The sequence below is a fragment of the Gouania willdenowi genome, chromosome 21 (assembly GCF_900634775.1).
Source record: "Gouania willdenowi chromosome 21, fGouWil2.1, whole genome shotgun sequence".
Classification (NCBI taxonomy): domain Eukaryota; kingdom Metazoa; phylum Chordata; class Actinopteri; order Blenniiformes; family Gobiesocidae; genus Gouania; species Gouania willdenowi.
Genome location: NC_041064.1, coordinates 8,802,282 through 8,821,694, shown reverse-complemented (window position 1 = coordinate 8,821,694; position 19,413 = coordinate 8,802,282). Strand labels below are relative to the sequence as shown.

General features: G+C 35.4%; 1 protein-coding gene across 1 annotated transcript in view; it reads left to right on the top strand.

The window, feature by feature from the left end:
- The window catches only part of abca12 (ATP-binding cassette, sub-family A (ABC1), member 12), a 92,707-nt gene that overhangs the window by 50,163 nt on the left and 23,131 nt on the right, over nt 1-19,413 (top strand). The window contains exons 48-60 of the mRNA XM_028435686.1: nt 787-983; nt 2,949-3,106; nt 4,348-4,581; nt 5,124-5,253; nt 6,350-6,596; nt 9,066-9,155; nt 10,672-10,759; nt 10,895-11,022; nt 12,830-12,917; nt 14,203-14,311; nt 15,436-15,490; nt 18,899-19,076; nt 19,199-19,314. Of these exons, the coding sequence (XP_028291487.1) occupies nt 787-983; nt 2,949-3,106; nt 4,348-4,581; nt 5,124-5,253; nt 6,350-6,596; nt 9,066-9,155; nt 10,672-10,759; nt 10,895-11,022; nt 12,830-12,917; nt 14,203-14,311; nt 15,436-15,490; nt 18,899-19,076; nt 19,199-19,314 (1,818 nt within the window). The remainder of the gene's footprint in view (nt 1-786; nt 984-2,948; nt 3,107-4,347; nt 4,582-5,123; nt 5,254-6,349; nt 6,597-9,065; nt 9,156-10,671; nt 10,760-10,894; nt 11,023-12,829; nt 12,918-14,202; nt 14,312-15,435; nt 15,491-18,898; nt 19,077-19,198; nt 19,315-19,413) is intronic.

Genomic DNA, 19,413 nt, shown 5'->3' with positions numbered 1-19,413 from the left:
AGATACTTTTTTCCCCTATAATTAGTTTTTGATCATGTTTGTTATAGTGTGTTATGCACCATCTCAGATATGTTTTATTCTGTATTTTATTTGAACCAGATTTATACTTGAGAAAATTTAAGTATAGAATTGTTTGATAATGTGTGTGATGTAATATATCGTTTTTATCAGTATTATTTTTTTTTATCAGTTAATAAACATTTTAGGCAACTCGATTTTAATTCCATAGGGCTATGACTCCAAGGTTAAAAAACACTGGTTTACATTGTTGCGGTTTTTTGTTTCTTTTTTGCTATTTTTTTTGCATTATTTCGAGACACTAATTAATTTCTTATCATTATTATTCTTTGAAATTAGCCCTCATGCAAATTTCTGTATACTAATAAACTGAATTTAAGACAAAAAAAAAGACATTTTATTTCCCTCCCCCTTTTGAATCTGTTTATGACAATTGTATTGTTCAAAAAAAAAAAAAAAAAAATCAGAATCAGGAAAAAAGATGAAGGGTGAAGGATAAGTATGAGTCACAGTATTTAGCGCAAACCCATGAAATTGCATCATGTCATATTTTTCCTGAGAGTTTCCAGTTGATGAGTGAAGCAGCAATAAGACTAAACCTAAAGGCAAAAAAAATAGTTGCCTCTGCATCTAAATCAGGAATTCAGAAACTCCTGCTGGGTGACTGATGGAACTGATGCAACAACACACTCGAGGTTGTAAAGCATTGAAAGGGTCTGTTAACATGCACTTTGTGCTAAATGGCTTTTCGTTGTCTCCCCCGACCAGAATCCTTCAGGAGACAGACATGTACGCTCACAGACACAAGCGGGTGGGCACTCTGTCAGGCGGCATGAGGCGCAAGCTGTCAATCTCCATCGCTTTCATTGGGGGTTCTCGGTTAGTGGTGCTGGATGAACCCACCACAGGAGTGGATCCCTGCTCCAGACGCAGCATATGGGACATTGTTATCCACTACAAGAAAAGTGAGTGCTGACAAAATGCTCACTCTGTGAATGATAAAATCTAATTTAAATTTACACATCTTCTGTGGACTGTATTAAATATATTGAATAACCATTTTTGTGGCTTAGCACTACAGTAAAAACCAAGAAATGAGCATTGGAGATCCCACATGAACTCCAATTACTTTTTTCTTTTTACTTACGTCACATTGTTGTTTTTTTTGTTCAGAAATGTGTTCTTGGTAATGTGGCTCTATGTTTTCATTTATTAAATTATATTCTATAATTTGTTGACCAATAATCCCATTAGTGTATTGTTTTCATTTAATTTTATGTAAATTAGGTTCATTCGGTTAATCATTTGTACTTTGTACCAAATCAACTAGAAGTAGCGACTGTCCTGTGCGCGCTGGTATATTGACCTCCAAAGTTTAACAAAGACTTCATTGCAGACTTTTCCGACTTTGTAGCAGAAACCGTTCTTATATGTGATAATTTTTTAATAGTGGGTGATTTTAACATACATGTTTGCTGTGACTCAAAGCCTCTGGTAAAGGACTTTTTAAGTGTCATCGATTCTGTGAATCTTACACAGTGGGTCACTGGCCCTACGCATGAAAAGGGGCATTCACTTGATCTTGTGTTGTCTCATGGTTTAAATGTAGGCATTGATAATCTTTGTAGTACGCAGATATCGGACCATTTGCCAGTTTTGTTTTCACTAACACTTCCGTGCACTCCAGCTAAACCCTGCGCCGCGGCGCGTGTGCGGTGCGTCATGAGCCCGTCGACAGCAGAACCATTCTCAAATGCTTTTACTTATCTTGTGCCCCCACTGGTCTTATCACAATAGAATAATGGACAGGAAGAACAAAAATAAACACCAAAATAGGATAATAGTGCAAAATGGATGACTGTGAGACAGGCATAAATTAGAACATAATAAAATTAATAGAATTAATAAAAAATAAAAAAAGAACATGAAAATAAAAAATGAGCACATAACGTCATAAACGTCAAAGATAAACCTCAAAACAATCGAGAGATAATTACAACATTGTAATTTTTGATGTGGAAAAAGTTCCTGTAACTGTCAAAAAAAAATGTTTCTTCCGATTTTCTTGTTCTTCACATTTCTGTGTTTGTCATCTTAGGTTGACGCTACATAGTGCTGGAATGTCAAACTTATCTTAATTTAAAGGCCAAATATGGACCAGTTTGACCTCAAGTGGGCCATAGATTTTAGGTAGAGGGAAAAAAGAACAACTTTAACATTTTTGTGCCCTAGTTCCTAATACCAGTTCAATTAACTTCAACAATTCCTGATTTTGTTACCAATTTTTGTGTAATTTAGAGGAATTTTATGGAATTGCTTATGAGAAATTGCAAGATTTGTGGAAAAATGTAGAGTTCTTTCTGCAATTTGCAATTAAGAATGACTGCATTCATGTGATACAAACAAAGGAATAATGCAAGTACCTAAAAATATTGTGGAGTGGGAATATTAGGTAATTTATACAATAATTTATGTTTTTTTTCTGTAATTTTTACTTTCTCCTGTGGGCCGAATTGGATGCTCTAAAGGGCCGGATTGAGCCCCCGGGCCTTGAGTTTGACACATGTGACATGGTGCAAACCTTTTTCAAGAAATATACTTGGTTTTTTTACAAAAAAAAAAAAAAAAAAAAATCAATCAATTGATTACCTTTCAGGATTGTGACCACTAGCCCAATCTTAACCGTTACTCGATAAAAGCAGTGCAATGACAGAGAATAACCTCCAGAAACATCCCAATGCTCATATGCTATTAAGAGAAGAGTTAGCAGAGAGGAAACAGATGTGTGCTTCAAAGTATGTGACAAAGCTATTTGCAGGCAGCTAACAGTTGAATCAATAAAAAGGAAAACTAATTAAGTTTGTGTTTCTGTGCATGACATTGTATTTGCATTGATACACACTTGAGTTTGACTGCATTGTTCCCCTCAGACCGTACCATCATCATGTCCACCCACCACCTGGATGAAGCCGAAGTACTGAGTGACCGCATCGCCTTCCTGGAAAGAGGAGGCTTAAAATGCTGTGGGTCTCCATTCTACCTGAAGGACAAACTAGGTCAAGGCTACAAGATCACCCTCACCAAGAAGGTAATCGTCACGCAATGCAATAATTTACTTTGCCTGTGGCAGAAAGGGGTAGGAAGTCCTCTACTCTTGCAGTAAAACTCTATTTAAACCTCATCTCAATATAATGCCTTAAATCATAAATGTTAATTTGTACTCGTGGCAGAATTTGCAGAGTAACGGGTTTTAGTTTATTTACACACATTTGCAAGTAATTGCTTTGCACTTGAGCAGAATCTTCATTACCCGCTATTTCTTTTTTTACACCAATTTGTAATACATTTAGGTTATCCTTAGCACCACCCCTGGGTTTAAAAATCAAATGGTATGTATTTAATGGCATGTAGTACAGTATATGACATTAAGATAATAGTTTACAAGGCAACCCATAAACTAAAGAGTAAGACGTGATGTGAAAAAAAAACCCAATTATTTGTTTGTTTATAATGGGAGAAACTGACTCTCCACATCAAAAGTTCAGTTCAGTTTATTTGTTTCAGTTTAACAAAAATCTTCAAACATAAATCACAATTTAAAAACCTATCATGAGACGGAAACAGGCTGAAGCTAAAGTGCTTATTTGCCCAACCTAAATAATTATATTCAAATGACCTTTGTCAAATGATATGCACAAAAGAAATGCAAGCATTCAACAAATACATTTGAGTTGCCTTTTTCAAATAATGCAAAAAACCCTATTTATATATATATATATATAAATAAATATATATATATATATATATATATCTTTTTTTTTCTACAACATTTAACAAAGTACACTTTATACCCTTATCAAAGTATGATGATTTGTTGTTATTTAGTAAACTTGATGTTTTGCTGTTCGCTGTTTTTGAGATAGTTCATCATCAATAACTGTTTTTTTTTTTTATAAATAGAGATAGTGACAGGTATTTCTATATTGTTGATATTTTCCTATCATGTACAGCAGTATCTAGCAGTACTCTGTGTAATGAATCAGGCTATATCAATGTTGATTCTCAGGCGCGAGAAGTATCTAAAGGCAGAAACCCTCAGGCACTCCCTAAAAAAATCATGTTTCCAATCTTCTAAGTTTTCATGTTTATAGCTTAGGGTAATGAAAATTCTTCATAGTAAAATAGAAAAGCTGGAATAGAATTTTAAAATCGAGGGTCACAGTTTATTTTGAATGTGGGAAACCCTTATGAACTTTGTTGGATCCTAATAAGTTTAGCTGTTAAAAAATATATGAATTTTGATTTTGATTTGGCTGTTTGTGCTTTCAGATGCTTAACTCTGAGTCAGAGCGCATTGATGGTGCTGAACTTAAAGCCTTTATCCAAGCACATGTACCAGAAGCACGGCTGAAAGAGTCCCAGGGAGGTGACTTAGTCTACTCTCTGCCTCCTTTCACCTCCGCCAACGCCTCCTCGTACCGCTCCCTCCTGACGGCGCTGGACTCCAACCTAGATGCCCTACAGCTGGGAGGCTACGGCATCTCTGACACCACCCTGGAGGAAGTAAGCTCAAACACACCCACATTATGAAAATACAGGTTCAAGCAAAGTTCACAGTAAAGGATAAACAGCTCCATTGTGGAGGTGAATTTCTTTTTCAACTTTACGCAGAGTTTGCAAAGTAATATATATCTACATCAAGTCTGTAGTATAAGTTTTCAGTAAAATGTGTCAGACTTTTGAGGCTTTAGGTTGGTTTTTCTTTTGTTGTGCAATTCTCCTTCACAATGTAAATGGTGAATTGACACTGCGCCCAGCAGATCATATATGGTACTGCAGCAAAAATTAAGCAGATTTGATCATAAATTTACAACATTATCAATTATGTTACTAATCATTTTTGCATCATTGTATATGTTACACACATTGTGGTTGGCGCGGATCTCAAGACGGTCTATACATTTAATTCTTTTTTTTGCCCCCCGGCAAGAATCTCAAACTCTGCCTGTGGATAAAACCTATTCTAATTAAAATAAGAATCACTTTACACTTTAGAATTGTCCTTTCACAATAAAATATAACCAGTTGTCATTTCTTTTTGGCAGGTTTTCCTCCAGTTGACTGGTGAAAACATGTACGGCAAGGGTGGCCCTCTAACTATCTCAGAGACCATTTCTGATTCAGTGTCCATTGACAGCTTCTCTTCAGACCTCAGTGAAAGCAACTCCACCTTTGGTGACAACATCGTTTTTCATGTTGTCTGACTTTTATTTCATTATCAACTTTTTCTTCTTTCTACTTTTCTTTACATATTCACTCACTTTTCATTAATTTTCCCATTTTTCCTTTTCTTTCTAAAACATTCATATTTATCTTCACAATTTAATTAAATGTTATAGTTAATCTGTTAAAGCTGCTAGGCATGATAATTTGTGTAATGTTGATCAAAACAAACTTTCGAGCAGCAATTTCAACCTTTTTGTTTGAGCAAAAGATCTTTGATTTATAGATCTATTACAGAATTTTTCAACCTTGGGGTTCTGAAATGTAGAAATAATTTAATAAATTAAAAAGACTCATTAAAATTAAATTTTTTATTAAAAATAAAGTGTTGTGGGGTCACCTGGAAATTAAATTAAAATGAGGTCGACTGAAATGTCGAGTAATAATAAAATAAAATAACTCATTCAAATTGAAAAAAATGTATTAGTCTTATTTATACAATTAAAAAACGATACATAATATCACAGAAATTGATATACAGTGCAGGAACAGGAAGAAAGCTCAAATTATTCTTTTTCAAATGAAAACATCACAAACACAATCTCAAACAATTGTATTTCTCTACTTTCACTTTCTCAAATATAAATCTAGTTAAAATAAATTACAGTACAAAAATGGTTGGTGCACATTGTCACTTTATTACAAATACATAGTACCCAGTATTTGTGCCCCAATTATAACTAATATGATCAACTGAACTGATTTTAGATAGAAAAAAGTCTCTGGGGGTCGCTAGATATTTGTGATATATTATGGGGTCATGACAAGAAAAAGGTAGGGTACCACTGATCTATGCTATATTCTACTGTATATATTTATCTGATTTAAAAAAAAATGATCATCTTCAGCAGCTTTAATTGCACTATTTTATTATTTATGTGTTACTAACCTGTTTTTTTATTGTTTATTGTTTTTACTAACCTGCCTTTTGGCAGCTGTGTAGCTGTTGAATATGTTTAATTTCCCTCGGGATTAATAAAATATCTGTCCATCTATCAAACATTATCCTCAATGAGACACTTAATGATTGAGTCCTGTTGTGTTTCAGAGCTCAGTGGTCCCTCCTCAGTGCGTGGAATGGCTCTGGTCTGGCAGCAGCTGTCAGCCATGCTCATCAAAAGGTTTCATCACAGCCGCAGAGACTGGAAGGGCCTCATCTCCCAGCTACTGCTTCCTGTTCTGTTTGTGGTGTTTGCTATGGGACTGGGCGCCATCAGGAGTGACCTGCAGCACTATCCCAAGCTGGAGCTCAGCCCTGCACTTTACAACATCGGACCCAGCTACTTGTTCTTCAGGTCAGCTTGGTTTGACCTGAAGAACAAGTTTCTTTCTTTCTTTCTTTCTTTCTAGAAACTATCAAGTATTTTATATAAGAATTAGGGATGTAACGATTCACTCAACTCCCGATACAATTCGATTCACGATACTGGGTTCACAATACGATTCTCTCACGATTTATTGTACAAAATGGGACTGTAGTCAAATGATGACTGAAAAAACTAGAAAATACTGTATTATTTTCGTTTTATTTTTCATTGTCAAAAGATAGATAAACTATTCAAAACAATGCAATTTAACTAAAAATAAATCTTGAATGAAATAAGTAAAGGAATAATACAAATGAAGAAAAAGCCTATTAATTTAAACTCTGGTTCTATAGTAAACAATGCAAAAATGCATAATAGTTCTTTTTCTTTTTAAAAGTGCAACTGTAAAATGTATTTTGTGCCTTAACAATTGGACTTAAAAAAATAAAAAAAAACAGTCATTGCACTGATTTACGTCAGATATTTGTTTGGAACAGCAGAGGGCGCTGGTAACCCAGTGGTCGGTTGGTATGCTGAAATTCGTGCAGTGAAGAAGAGATGCTACGTGCTAGCAGGCAGAACTAATAGAAAAACGTGACTTTTACAGATATTCACGTAATATTACAGATATTCTTTTGGTGCTAAAGGGGTAAGGAATCATTTATGAACATGTTTAAGAGTAGAAGGCGGCCAGAAAGAAAGAAGTAGCAGATTCCGGCCGCCGCGTACACTGTTGGACAAGAGAAGGGAAATATTTATTTCTCCCTATCTATCAAGTATTTTAATAGTATGTATCAAGTATCTTATGTAAGTATATATCAAGTATTTTATATAAGTATATACCAAGTGTTGTAAAAGCATTTATCAAGTATTTTATATAAGTACCTATCGAGTATTTTAAAAAGTATCTATCAAGTATTTTATATAAGTATCTATCAAGTACTTTATATAAGTATCTTTCAAGTATTTTATATAAGTACCTATCAAGTATTTTATATAAATATCTATCAAGTATTTTATATAAGTAGATATCAAGTATTTTATACAAGTATCTATCAAGTATTAATAGCATTTATCAAGTATTTAAAAAAGTGTTTTATATAAGTAATTATCAAGTATTTAAAAAAGTATCTATCAAGTATTTTATATAAGTATCAAGTATTTTATATAAGTATCAAGTATTTCATGTATATATACCAAGTATTTTATATATATAAGTATAATGTGGACTTTGTATCAAGGTCTCCAAACAAGGGACTGTAAAGTGAAATATTCTGCCTTCTGCAGTAAAACCTACAATGCTGCTCTAAAGTTGACAATTCCCCTCAGTCGAGTGGCTCATTGACTTTCTGCATTGTGTGGCACTTGTTGTGAAATGAATGTGAAGATGAAGTATATGTTGAAGGGCAGACGGACCTTAAGGAGGGAGAGGAAGAGGGAACATGAGAGATAGAAAGGGTTTGGGCGGAGGCAGTCAGTGGGAGATCAAAGAGGCTAAGATTAGGTGTGTCAGGAGATTGCGAGATATCTTCATTTTCAAATTGCGCTGTTGTTTGATCACAAGAGTATGTCGTGTAGATGAAAACATTAAGGCATTAATCCATATCAAAGGCTTTATAGATGCACTCCTTACCCTCTTTATTTTTATGATCTTTTGAATGATGCAAATGTAATGATAATCATTCCCAAAAAAGGCTCATACTTAGATGTTAAGTAGCAGATCAAATGATCTTCAAATTTCATTGATTTTCCCCAAATTCATCAATTATTTGCCCTGTTAAACATTAAAACCTCAACTTTGAACAACAAATCAATTTTTTTCCCCGTAGCATTAGATTATTTTCATCTATATAATAATTTATCTGTAAAGCAAGGAATGTCTGTCTGTTCCTCAAATATCTCTGCGGATTAGGATCAGACTGCCATGAGACTTTAAACATGGCTGCTGCTTGGCTCAACGGTGTGCAACGTCAGATTTGCTTGAACTGCAATGATACCATTAAATTATTTCATAAATGCTTTACAATTTTTGTTTGCATCTAAATTGACTGTTGTGAATTAATGACAATAATCGAGTCCAGACAGAGTTTGTTCCGGTTTGAGGGGATCCGGATCCGCAAGGATAACAAACTGGAATTGGAATAGATGAGGTTCAACTCCCTACAGTGTCCTTGCTAAAAGCCAAACTATATGAAAAAAACAATAGTTATCACTCTGCACATTTCACAACAAACCTATGGCCATCCATGAAAAAGCTACTTAACCTCCCACTTTTCTATAGCAATACATACTTCCTACGGGCACTGCACTAGTATTAATAATATAGACTACATTTTTAATTTTTTTCTTTACTATTTAAGACATTTTACACTTTATTAATCATTTTGCTTTTAAAAAACAATCTTTCTCTGTGAATTTGTACAGTTTGAGACAGGACTAACTTTTCTTTGGCTATAGGAACCAAAACTCCAGCTCCAATCCTCTGGTGGACACCATGACGTCGTTCCCTGGGATTGATAACTCCTGCATGGACAAGTCACACAGCGAGTAAGTAATTATTGCTGGGATGACAATCATTACACGTATATGAATATTTAAAGAGAGTTTCTAAAAGTCCTTTGGTTCGTTGTTATCATTATACCATCTTTTAATCTAATGAAGTAGTCATTGTTCTTCTGCACTGGCTTGAAATGTAACTTCATTTTTAGTTGGTTAGTTGAAAGTCTGATGGTTTTCTGCCAGTCACCTTGCCCTCTCTTTCATCCCACACACTGTGTTTTTGGGGCAGATCCTCCCTTTGCAGACACTCAAATCAATGTTGGCACTCATGAACAAAACCTCAGAGGAATTTTAGAAATGTCATCCAAATGAGGAAAAAAAAAAAAAAATAGATAGCTTTTCTTCAACTTACTGCTGCGTGTCTAAGAATACACATTATTTTACACACTGTTCTTTACAAAAACTGCAGCTTCTTTGCAACAAAAATGACAAAACTTCACTTTAAAGTGCATTAATATTAAATAAAATTCACATGGTATGAAAGAATAATTGATATAATAATTTGGGACAGACTAAAAATAATGGCTCCTTCTGCTGTAGCTGCCCAACATTTCAATAAATCACAAATATCCCATGCACTGCTTTACTGTTTTAAGTTGTGTTTTATTTGCAGATGATACCACCCTGTACTGTTCTAGTAAAGACTTACCTCAGCTTTTGCACACTGTGGAGAGAGCGTTACATAAAATTAAGATATGGTTTGATATAAATAAGTTGTCCCTAAACATTAGCAAGACTATATTTATAGTATTTGCAAAATGCAAATTTGAAAATCAAATTAGAATAATGATTAATATTATTTCAATAGAGAGAGTATAGGAAGTAGAATGTTTAGGTGTAGTTATAGATCATAAATTGAACTGGAAATTGCATATAAATAATATCCAAAGCAAAGTATCAAAAGCAATAGCATTAGTATATAAACATAGATATACCTTAAATAAAAAGAGTTTGTTCGTACTATACCGCTCTTTAGTAATGTTCTACATAACTTACTGCATAGCGGTATGGGGCATTACATATAAATCCAATACAAAATCAATTTATTTATTACAGAAAAAGGTATGAGCGCAATTACATTTAAAACAGACAATGAACCAACAAATAATGTATTCATTAATCTGCACATATTAAAATTCTATGATTTAGTGGACCTATACTACCAATGTTTAAAGTAAAAAATTAAATTTCAGCCCAAAAGCACTCCGGAAAATTTTTGGAATTAGAGACTGTCAATATCTCAGAAGCATTTTGTAAAAACACAAGTTTAGATACAGACTTGCAGCTGTTGTTCAAAGGGTCTTCAGATGATTGGATTTTTATTTTATTCTCACAACAGTAAGCTCACAACTTAACTGCAGCGAGACTATCTCAATCCAGGTTCAATATTTGTTCATGCTGGTGTAAAGGCAAACAACTATGGCATCATCACGTACATAAGCTTCTCGCCGCTCTGTCGATCCATCGTTTCACTTTGTAAATAGTTTATATTCTGTTTTTAAAGGGTTTGCAGAAGAAACACAAACAACTGGGCTTCCACTGGGAACCACTCCAAGCAATTCAGAGTGTGTAAATGCAGCCAACAGGAGCAGGTGAGGCTGGGTCATTAACAACAACCACAAGTGTCTGTGGGGGGAGTGATGGAGGTTTTCGGGTTTTAACTCGCATTCATCTGTGTACACATTTACTACAAAAAAGTGTAACGCCTGTGTGTCCTTTGCACACAGATATGTGATCACAACAACTTCCAGCCTCCCCACAAGGCCATTCCATCATCTCAGATTGTTTATAACCTGAGCGGCATCGACACAGAGACCTACCTGGTGGCTACGGCCAATGACTTCATCAGAAACAGGTAAATGCAAAAAAGTTCAATACTGGTTTATACTTTGTGACAAATTGGCTACGTTTACATGAGAGCTTTAATTCCCCTTTAACTCAGAATACAAATTAAATCCACTTTAAAGTTATGGAGATAGATTTGTGTCTTTATTATTCAATTAACAAGACTTTTCAATGAAAAAAAAATCACTTCAATAAAAATAAAAACTTTTCAATCAAAAAATTTTTACTTCAATCAAAAAGAAATATTTTCAATCAAAGAAAAAAAAAGTGTTCAAATGCAAAAAAATTATTTGAGACCCAAATTATTGCTTTTGAACACTTTTTTTTTTCTTTGACTGAAAATGATTTTTTTTCTTTAAATTTTTTTCTTTGATTGACTTTTTAAATTTTTTGATTAAATAATAAAGAAACAAATGTACTACCCATAATGTGGCCAAAATACAAAAAAAGTTACTTCAATAAAAAAAGCACCGTTTCAATCAAATAAAAGTTTACTTCAATCAAAAAATTGTTCAAATGCAATTATTTGGGTCTTAAATATTTTTTTATTTTTTTTGGATTTGAACAACTTTTTTCTTTGGGTAAAATGTTTTTTTTTTTTTTTTTTCATTGAAGTAAACATTGTTTTTGATTAAAAAGGTTTTTTTTAATTGAAAAGTCTTTTTTTGATTAAATAATAAAAACACAAATCTATCTACATAATAACTGACCTTGTTGATAGAACTGTATATAGTTCACTATGCAGAATGCACAATACACTTTATAATACACTTATATTTGAATTTTCTACCTTGTACATACTGTATATATATCTTTATTACTTTTTAAATTATTGTAATTATTATTATACTTTTTTCTTTGTTTGTTTTTTGTTCTTTGACATTTGTTTTTTGCTTTTTATTTGTGGCATCCAGTGTGGTGAGCAAAGTAGGAATTTCATTGTGCAGGGAAACATGTTTCTTTATTGCGTAGATGACAATAAACACTTTAAATCTTTGAATTTTGAATCTTGTCGACACTTAATTCCGAATGAAAATGGCTATTACGAATTAAACATAAATCGGAATTAAGTGCTGGTTTATTCTAATTAAATTATTGTGCACTTCATTCCGCTTTAAATTAACTGTGGTTGTTCTGCGCATGCTCATTCTGTTGCAGTGATGCGCAGGTGACGACAGAATCCAAGATGGCCGCCAAAAGCATTTCCGTGTAAACACGAGGCAGAATACTTAAATTCCCAATTATTTAATTCTGAATTAAATAACATCATGTAATCGTGGCCACTGGGAACTCCTGCCTGGAATGTGTATAAGATTTTACTGCAAGATCTGAAAAGTTTTATTACATATCATTTCCATTATTTAGAATATTTCATTGCATTATATCATTAAAATGACTTAACCTAATTTACTATAGTCTGTAAATAATATATGGATTTTTAAAAAAAGAAATACTACATTAAAGGAGCTCAAATTATTACTGAGATGTTTAATCTTATGGCTTTATAAAAGCAGATTTTCCAGCAAGAAATAATTGGCAAAATATTCTTCCACGTTCTACAAAAAACATCTTACTTTTTTTGCTAACACATCAGGGCACCAGTACAGCAGTGCAGTGCTTTATTGGTAACTATGTTTCATTATTTATGTCACACATACTGCAGTGCTGTCAGGGATACAGACATGTTGGCATCTGGAAATTGGAAATCTTATTTGCTGTTAGGGCTTCATCAATACTTTCTGTTGTCATGCTTTTAGTAAGGTGTCCCTTTACTCTGATCAAAATGTCTGATTTGTTGAGGGGTTTTTTCTTTCCAGATATGGTGGATTTGAATTTGGTATGCCGCTGCCGTCTGACTTACAACTCGACATAAAGGCAGTGCCTAAAAATCGTACTCTGTCAAAGGTAACGTTCACTTTTCCCTCCCTGTTTCCTTTCCCATTACCACTTTAATTGCCGTACTGATGAGTAGTTAAAAGCTGAAGCATCATCTTCTAATGAGACAAGTTTGACTGCAAGACCAACGCTGTCGCAGATGGAGTGGGATTGTTGCAGCATCAGTGTCACCATAAACATGCTTTACTGCTGCAGTTGTGTCTCAGTTTGTAAATGTTTTCAGATGATGATGGCTTCTTCCTCTCTGTACACCCTTTAAAATGTTTCGTAGGTATGGTGCAGACTTAAAGGGATCCTTCACTGTTTTTTACAAATGTGGTGTAAAACCTTTGAAATGTCCTTATTAAAAGATCTTTGTCTAACAAAACATTATTTTGCACCATATTTGTTTAGAACCTGTATTCTACAATTTACCTATAAACAGCCTATTGTTTTCTATTGAAGTGAAGCATTCAGCTTACTTTTTTGTTCATTTAGCAGCTTTTTGGTCAAAATGCCAAATTGTGCTACTTTTGGTTGCTCTAAATGATCAGGAAACGTTAAAGATGTCAATTTAAACCTCTTTTGTTTACCGAAAGAGGATAAAAACAGTTGTGACCCGAAAAATAATCTATGACTGGAGGGGGTGACAGCTCCGACTATGCGGTTTTGTTGTAGACCTTTACTCTCCCTTAAACGGTGCGCGGCTGATGCTCTGGTAGCTGATGTTAACGAGTAAATCACAGACTGTTGAAGACACACAAACCCTGAGGATAGAAGATCTTTTGCCACTAGAGGAGAGCTCTTCTTCTCTGCTACTTTATCTACTCCAAAACCGCAGACTTTGAACTGTCGCCCCCGGTGGTCATAATTTATTTTTTGAGTCACAATGGTTTTTCTTCTCTTTCCATAAACAAAAGAGGTTTAAATCGCCATCTTGAACTTTTTCTGATTATTTAGAGCAACCGAAAGCAGCACAAATTGTCATTTTGACTGAAAAACCTGTTAAATGACCTAAAAAGCAGGCTGAATGCTTCACTTCAATTGGAAACAATGGGATTTTTACCGGCAAATGGTGCCATGTAACATCATCAATCACGTGATTTCAAGATGGCGAAAAACAGTAAAGTTTTAAAAGTGAATTAAACAAATATGGTGAAAAATAATATTGTTAGGCATAGATCTTCCAATAAGGACATTTCAAAGGTTTTAAGGCACATTTGTAAAAACAGTGGAGGATCCCTTTAAATAGCTTGATCTTTAGCATCATGAACAATGTCCCTATGTAAGTTTGAGTGGAGGTGCATGTTTACAGGTCTGGTTCAACCCTGAGGGACACCACACAATGCCAGCATACCTAAACGGCCTCAACAACCTCATCCTACGCTCCAATATTCCCAAAGACAAGGATCCAAGTAAATATGGTAAGAGAGTTTTTTTTTTCTTCTTTAACTTATTTTAATACTCAGTTATCTTTTATTTCACGTTGATTAATAAGTGAGACACATGAGGAAAAGCTGTGTTCACTCATGGTTTATTTCACTGAGACAAAGCCAGGGGGCACTGTGTGTCCCCCCCACACACACAGCTCTGTGCTTGAAGAATACTGATGAGTGCCATTAACTTGGGAGTTATGCTAAAGAGCAGCAAGGCTGGCCCACAATGCTAGGACTGCTTTATCTGCCCTAAACATCTGCCTGCAGGCACAACTACACACACACACACACACACACACACACACACACACACACACACACACACACACACAAAAATACACACAAGCTCTGCTCACAGGATCATCCCACGAGGTACAGGAATGCAGACAACGTGTATTTATCTACTCCTCAGTAGATGATAAAACAGGAAATGTGTAATTAGTTACATGCAAACTTGCAGCAGTTACAGTTTGTTTATTTGATACTTTCAGATGTCACCGCTTGATCTGTTCAATGATGTGGATTTTGATCAATGAAAAATGTCCTAATTAATGGGTGTCATACTTGAGGCCCAGGGGCTAAATCCGGTCCGTTGGATGGTTATGCTTCAAGTAATAATTACATAAAAACAGTATTCCTGAAATGTCAAATTCATTTTTTCTCAGGAGCAACATTCAAATGCAGATTGATGTGAAATGGGCCAAAACTGATTAATCCAAGCTTTGGTATAAAGGAAATAATGATAATCTTACCACAATGTGCTCACGTTGATGTCAATGGTCGTAAATGAATACTTATACATCAAAAATAATCTGCTCAAAAGCAAAACAGTGATGCACAAACATCTAAAACATTGCCATATAAGGGTTTACTTCTGATTTAAAGATCAGTCAGTAAGAAACCCAGAAGTCACTTTTTTTTTTTTTTGAAACTAATGAGATCTGTGTTTGTTAGACCTCAGATTGTCAGTATGTTAACTTTTTCTTTGTGTTCACTAGCAGTTACGAGCTTATTCTTTAGGTTTTTCAGCTGATTCTGTTTCAGAGTTGAACCATTGTAAATGTTTTGTCATTTGCCTCATTACTGACAAACTACTGTTTATTCATCTACAGCTATTTCAGCTTCCAGCCACCCATATTTCGGACGACCAGATGATGAAGATACAATGTAAGAACAAGACTTTATACGATTCCCATGTTTAACTTGTGCATCAGCATACTATACAATCATATAAACTAAACGGCAGCACTTGAATAAAACCTGTTTTAGAATTCCTACCAGTGAATATATTCCAAACTTAATCACATAATATTTTGAATGATATTGGCTTTTGTTAAGCTGACCAGAGATAAATTGTGGAGAGCGTCCTACATTTCAATTCTGTTTTATCAAAGTCAAGGTGGGCTCAGGGCAGCAAGGTACATGACAGCATATTTGATTTTCTAAATGGATCTCCCTGCAGAGCTCCCTGTATTAATGAGAGTCCCGATGAAATGAGTGTTTATGCTGAAGGTGGCACTGAGGTGGATTTCTTAGCTTTCTCCACCCGTAAAATAAGTTCATTTCAAACACTCACCACATTGTCTTCAAAACTCTCAGGCTGCAGTAAAGGTGGTGTGTGTGTGTGTGTGTGTGTGTGTGTGTGTGTGTGTGTGTGTGTGTGTGTGTGTGTGTGTGTGTGTGTGTGTGTGTGTGTGTGTGTGTGTGTGTGTGTGTGTGTGTGTGTGTGTGTGTGTGTGTGTGTGTGTGTGTGTGTGTGTGTGTGTGTGTGTGCGCGTGCGTGTGTGTGTGTGTGTGTGCGCACGCGCGTCAAACTGAAGGATTTTTAACATCCTCAAACTTGATCCTTTACAAGGTCTGTGTTCTTTAGAGATTTTCTACCACAGCCTCATGAGTCATTTCAATTACTATGGAAGACATTCTAATAGGCCAGGGGTTCTCAACCTTGAGGTCTGGACCCCATTTGGGGTTGCGAGACACTGGCAGAGGTTTGCCAGAAGCCTTCCAGAAACTAAGAAAAAAGTCAGAATAATTATGAATCATTGTGTAAATTACCAACTGATTCAGTTGTAAATGTCTCCACATTAATACCAAAATTGACTGAAACTCCACAAAATTAGCATGGCTAAACATTTACCCCATACTTATATCACATGATGGCAGTCATTTTGTATCTGTACATGATAAATCCTGCACATTTCTATAAATTATTCTACCATACTGCCCCAAATTACATAAAATTAGGTCACAAAATCAAATAACATGAAAGTGAAGATCCTGCAGAGACTGATACCTGTCATTTATTGCATTGATATTATCAGTGCTGCACATATTTTATTGTTTATTTGTACATAGAAGTGCAAACTAGAGCACAATAATGATTAATTTACTTGTTTTAAAATCTGCTGTCCACTCTGGACCAATGTCCTCTGGACCAATGTCCTTATTTGGGCTAGAGTCAGAAGCCTAGATTTAACTCAAGGAGCGGAGAGTAAATACACTGAACACAGTTCTGATTTTTGGTGATACCTTATATTGTGATTCTTAAATTGAATAAACCAACATTTAGACATTTACAACAATAGACAATACACATGGCCATACATAGAAAAATACGATATATATACAGTTTCTTGGGGTTAGTGGACATTCAATAATTGTGCCATACACATAGTCCATCAAATGCCAACCAGAGTTCCAAGTCCATAGAAGGATAAAGTCCAAGTATCAGAGGGGAATGTATGAGGTTTGTGGGCCCTTCACTGTGTTGTGAAGGGGGAAAAAAACGAGGAAAAGAGCGGCTGCACAAAAGAGCCTCCTACCCGCCCGACCAGAGCAGTGGAGGGTTAGTTTGTTCGGTCCAGGCAGAATCTTCAGCTTAGTGCCCAGACTAGGCTATAGCTCACCATCAACTGGCCTATATGACAAACAGGTCCAATTAAATATACAGTGTGGTACACACAATAAGAAACATTCAAAAATACTGGTGATCCATAACACAAGCTGCATTATATTTACTAATATTTCATTAATCAAATATTGTACAATATAATTAGTTCTTGATATATAAATACGATTAAAGTCATTATAATATTTGTTATATTAATCAATTCATTGCAGTACTAAACATCAAAAACCCAGCATTCACAAATAAAGTGCATAGCAGCCCAGTGATTGACTGGACTGCATTAAAGTGCATAGATGACAACAAGGAAACTGGTTTAAAGTGCTCAAAGTGCATTCATTCTCATCAACACAGCCATGAGAATAAACTATAAATCCAACATTACAGTCAACGGATCATAATTAGAGAAAGAAGGCATACAAGATGTTATTAAATGTGCCAACCAAAGAGCAGCGGTAGCAGCTAAGCTAAGCTAAGCTTACCAATTCTGTGGTTCAGTCCGTAAATGGCTCCGTTTCGGACAATCAATGGCTCCGGTATTCGGCTCCTATAGTTGGACATTTACTGCCTTTAGTTTTAAGATGTTCCCTAAATAAACAACACCACAACGTACCTGCAGCAAACATCTCCGTCGCATGACCCTCTCACTCCTACCGGCATTCAGCCACAGCTGTGTTTAAACAGTGAGTTGGACGCGCCATCCCGTGACGGTGTGACGTAACGCCGTGACGTAATGACGTAATACGTAGTATTTTATATAAAGGAAAGGAAATTAATTAATTAATATTAAAGGGTTTTCCACCCGGGTTACACTGGGCATGAGGAGGCCGGATAAAGTAGCTCAGCAGGATGCAAGATGGTGCAGAGGACATAGGACAGATTTGGGCAACGGGTGGCCCGAAGGCTGCATGAATCCCCCAAAAACAAATACACAAAAGGACTCCAAAAACAAACAAAATGTATACAAAGACATACGAAACAACAACAGGAATTTACATAACCACAACAAAAAATAAACAAAATGTCTCCAAAAACTCAAAATGTCCAGAATATGACAAAAAGTACACAAAATTTCCGAAAAATAGACAAAACAACAACAAAAAAGAGTTGCGCTCCACTGACATTGAAAGGAGTGAATACAGGCTAAAAGGTGAAGTGGATTTCTTGAGTTTGATCAGAAACATTGGCTCTACAGTCCTGATTCCTACAAAACCCCATTGGTCTCTTTCGCATTTGTCTTAATTAGAAGTAAGACACATACAGTAACTCTTTGAAACAAAGCTGTTTGTTATTAGCGTCGTTCCATTTAATTTTAGCTACTTTAATGGTTTAAAAGAGCCCATGTGGCAACAGGGAATGATATGATAATTTGTTGCTGGCCTCTAAAACGGGTCATTGTTTTTTAAACAGACTTGCACCAGGTTGCCTCATTCAAAGTTATCCTTCACACCAGGAGCGTATTGATCTGTTTGTGCTCTTTGTAGTCTCTTCTGCACCGTAGCCTTAACACAAAGAACAGGCTGAAGGGGGAAAACCAAGAGTAGACGACACATTAGCAAACACATTGTTCGTTTTAGTTTAAACATCATTGGGGTGAATATTTCAGTGTACATCACTGATAGCTTTTAATGCTAAAACAATCTTTTCACCCTTGTATGATCTTCTCACAGCATTCAAGGGATGCTCCAGATCCTCGTGGCGATGTGTGTGCTGACGGGATTCTCAATCACAACAGCCAGTTTTGCCATATACGAAGTCAATGAGCACCACAGTGGGGCTAAGAGGCTCCAGCACATTGCTGGTGTCGGCGAGCCTTTCTACTGGATCGTAAATTTCTTTTATGACATGGTAAGAAGTCCACAACATATTTTATTGCCATTTAAATATAATTTACCATTGCAATGATTAATTTTGTTTTTATATTCAGTAATAATGGGCTTCTGTTATTGCATCTTCTTGTCGTTCTGCAGGCCCTCTACATGATCCCTGTGACTTTGACTGTCGCTGTTGTTGCTGCCTTTCAAATTCCAGCCTTTACTGATCAACGGAACTTGGCTGCTGTCACCCTCCTGCTGGTGTTATTTGGGTCAGTAACATATGGAGAGAAAAAATAAGCAAATCCCAAGTGCACAAACATTAATGTCATGTAACTTGGAAGTCAGAATCAGAAATACGTTATTTATCC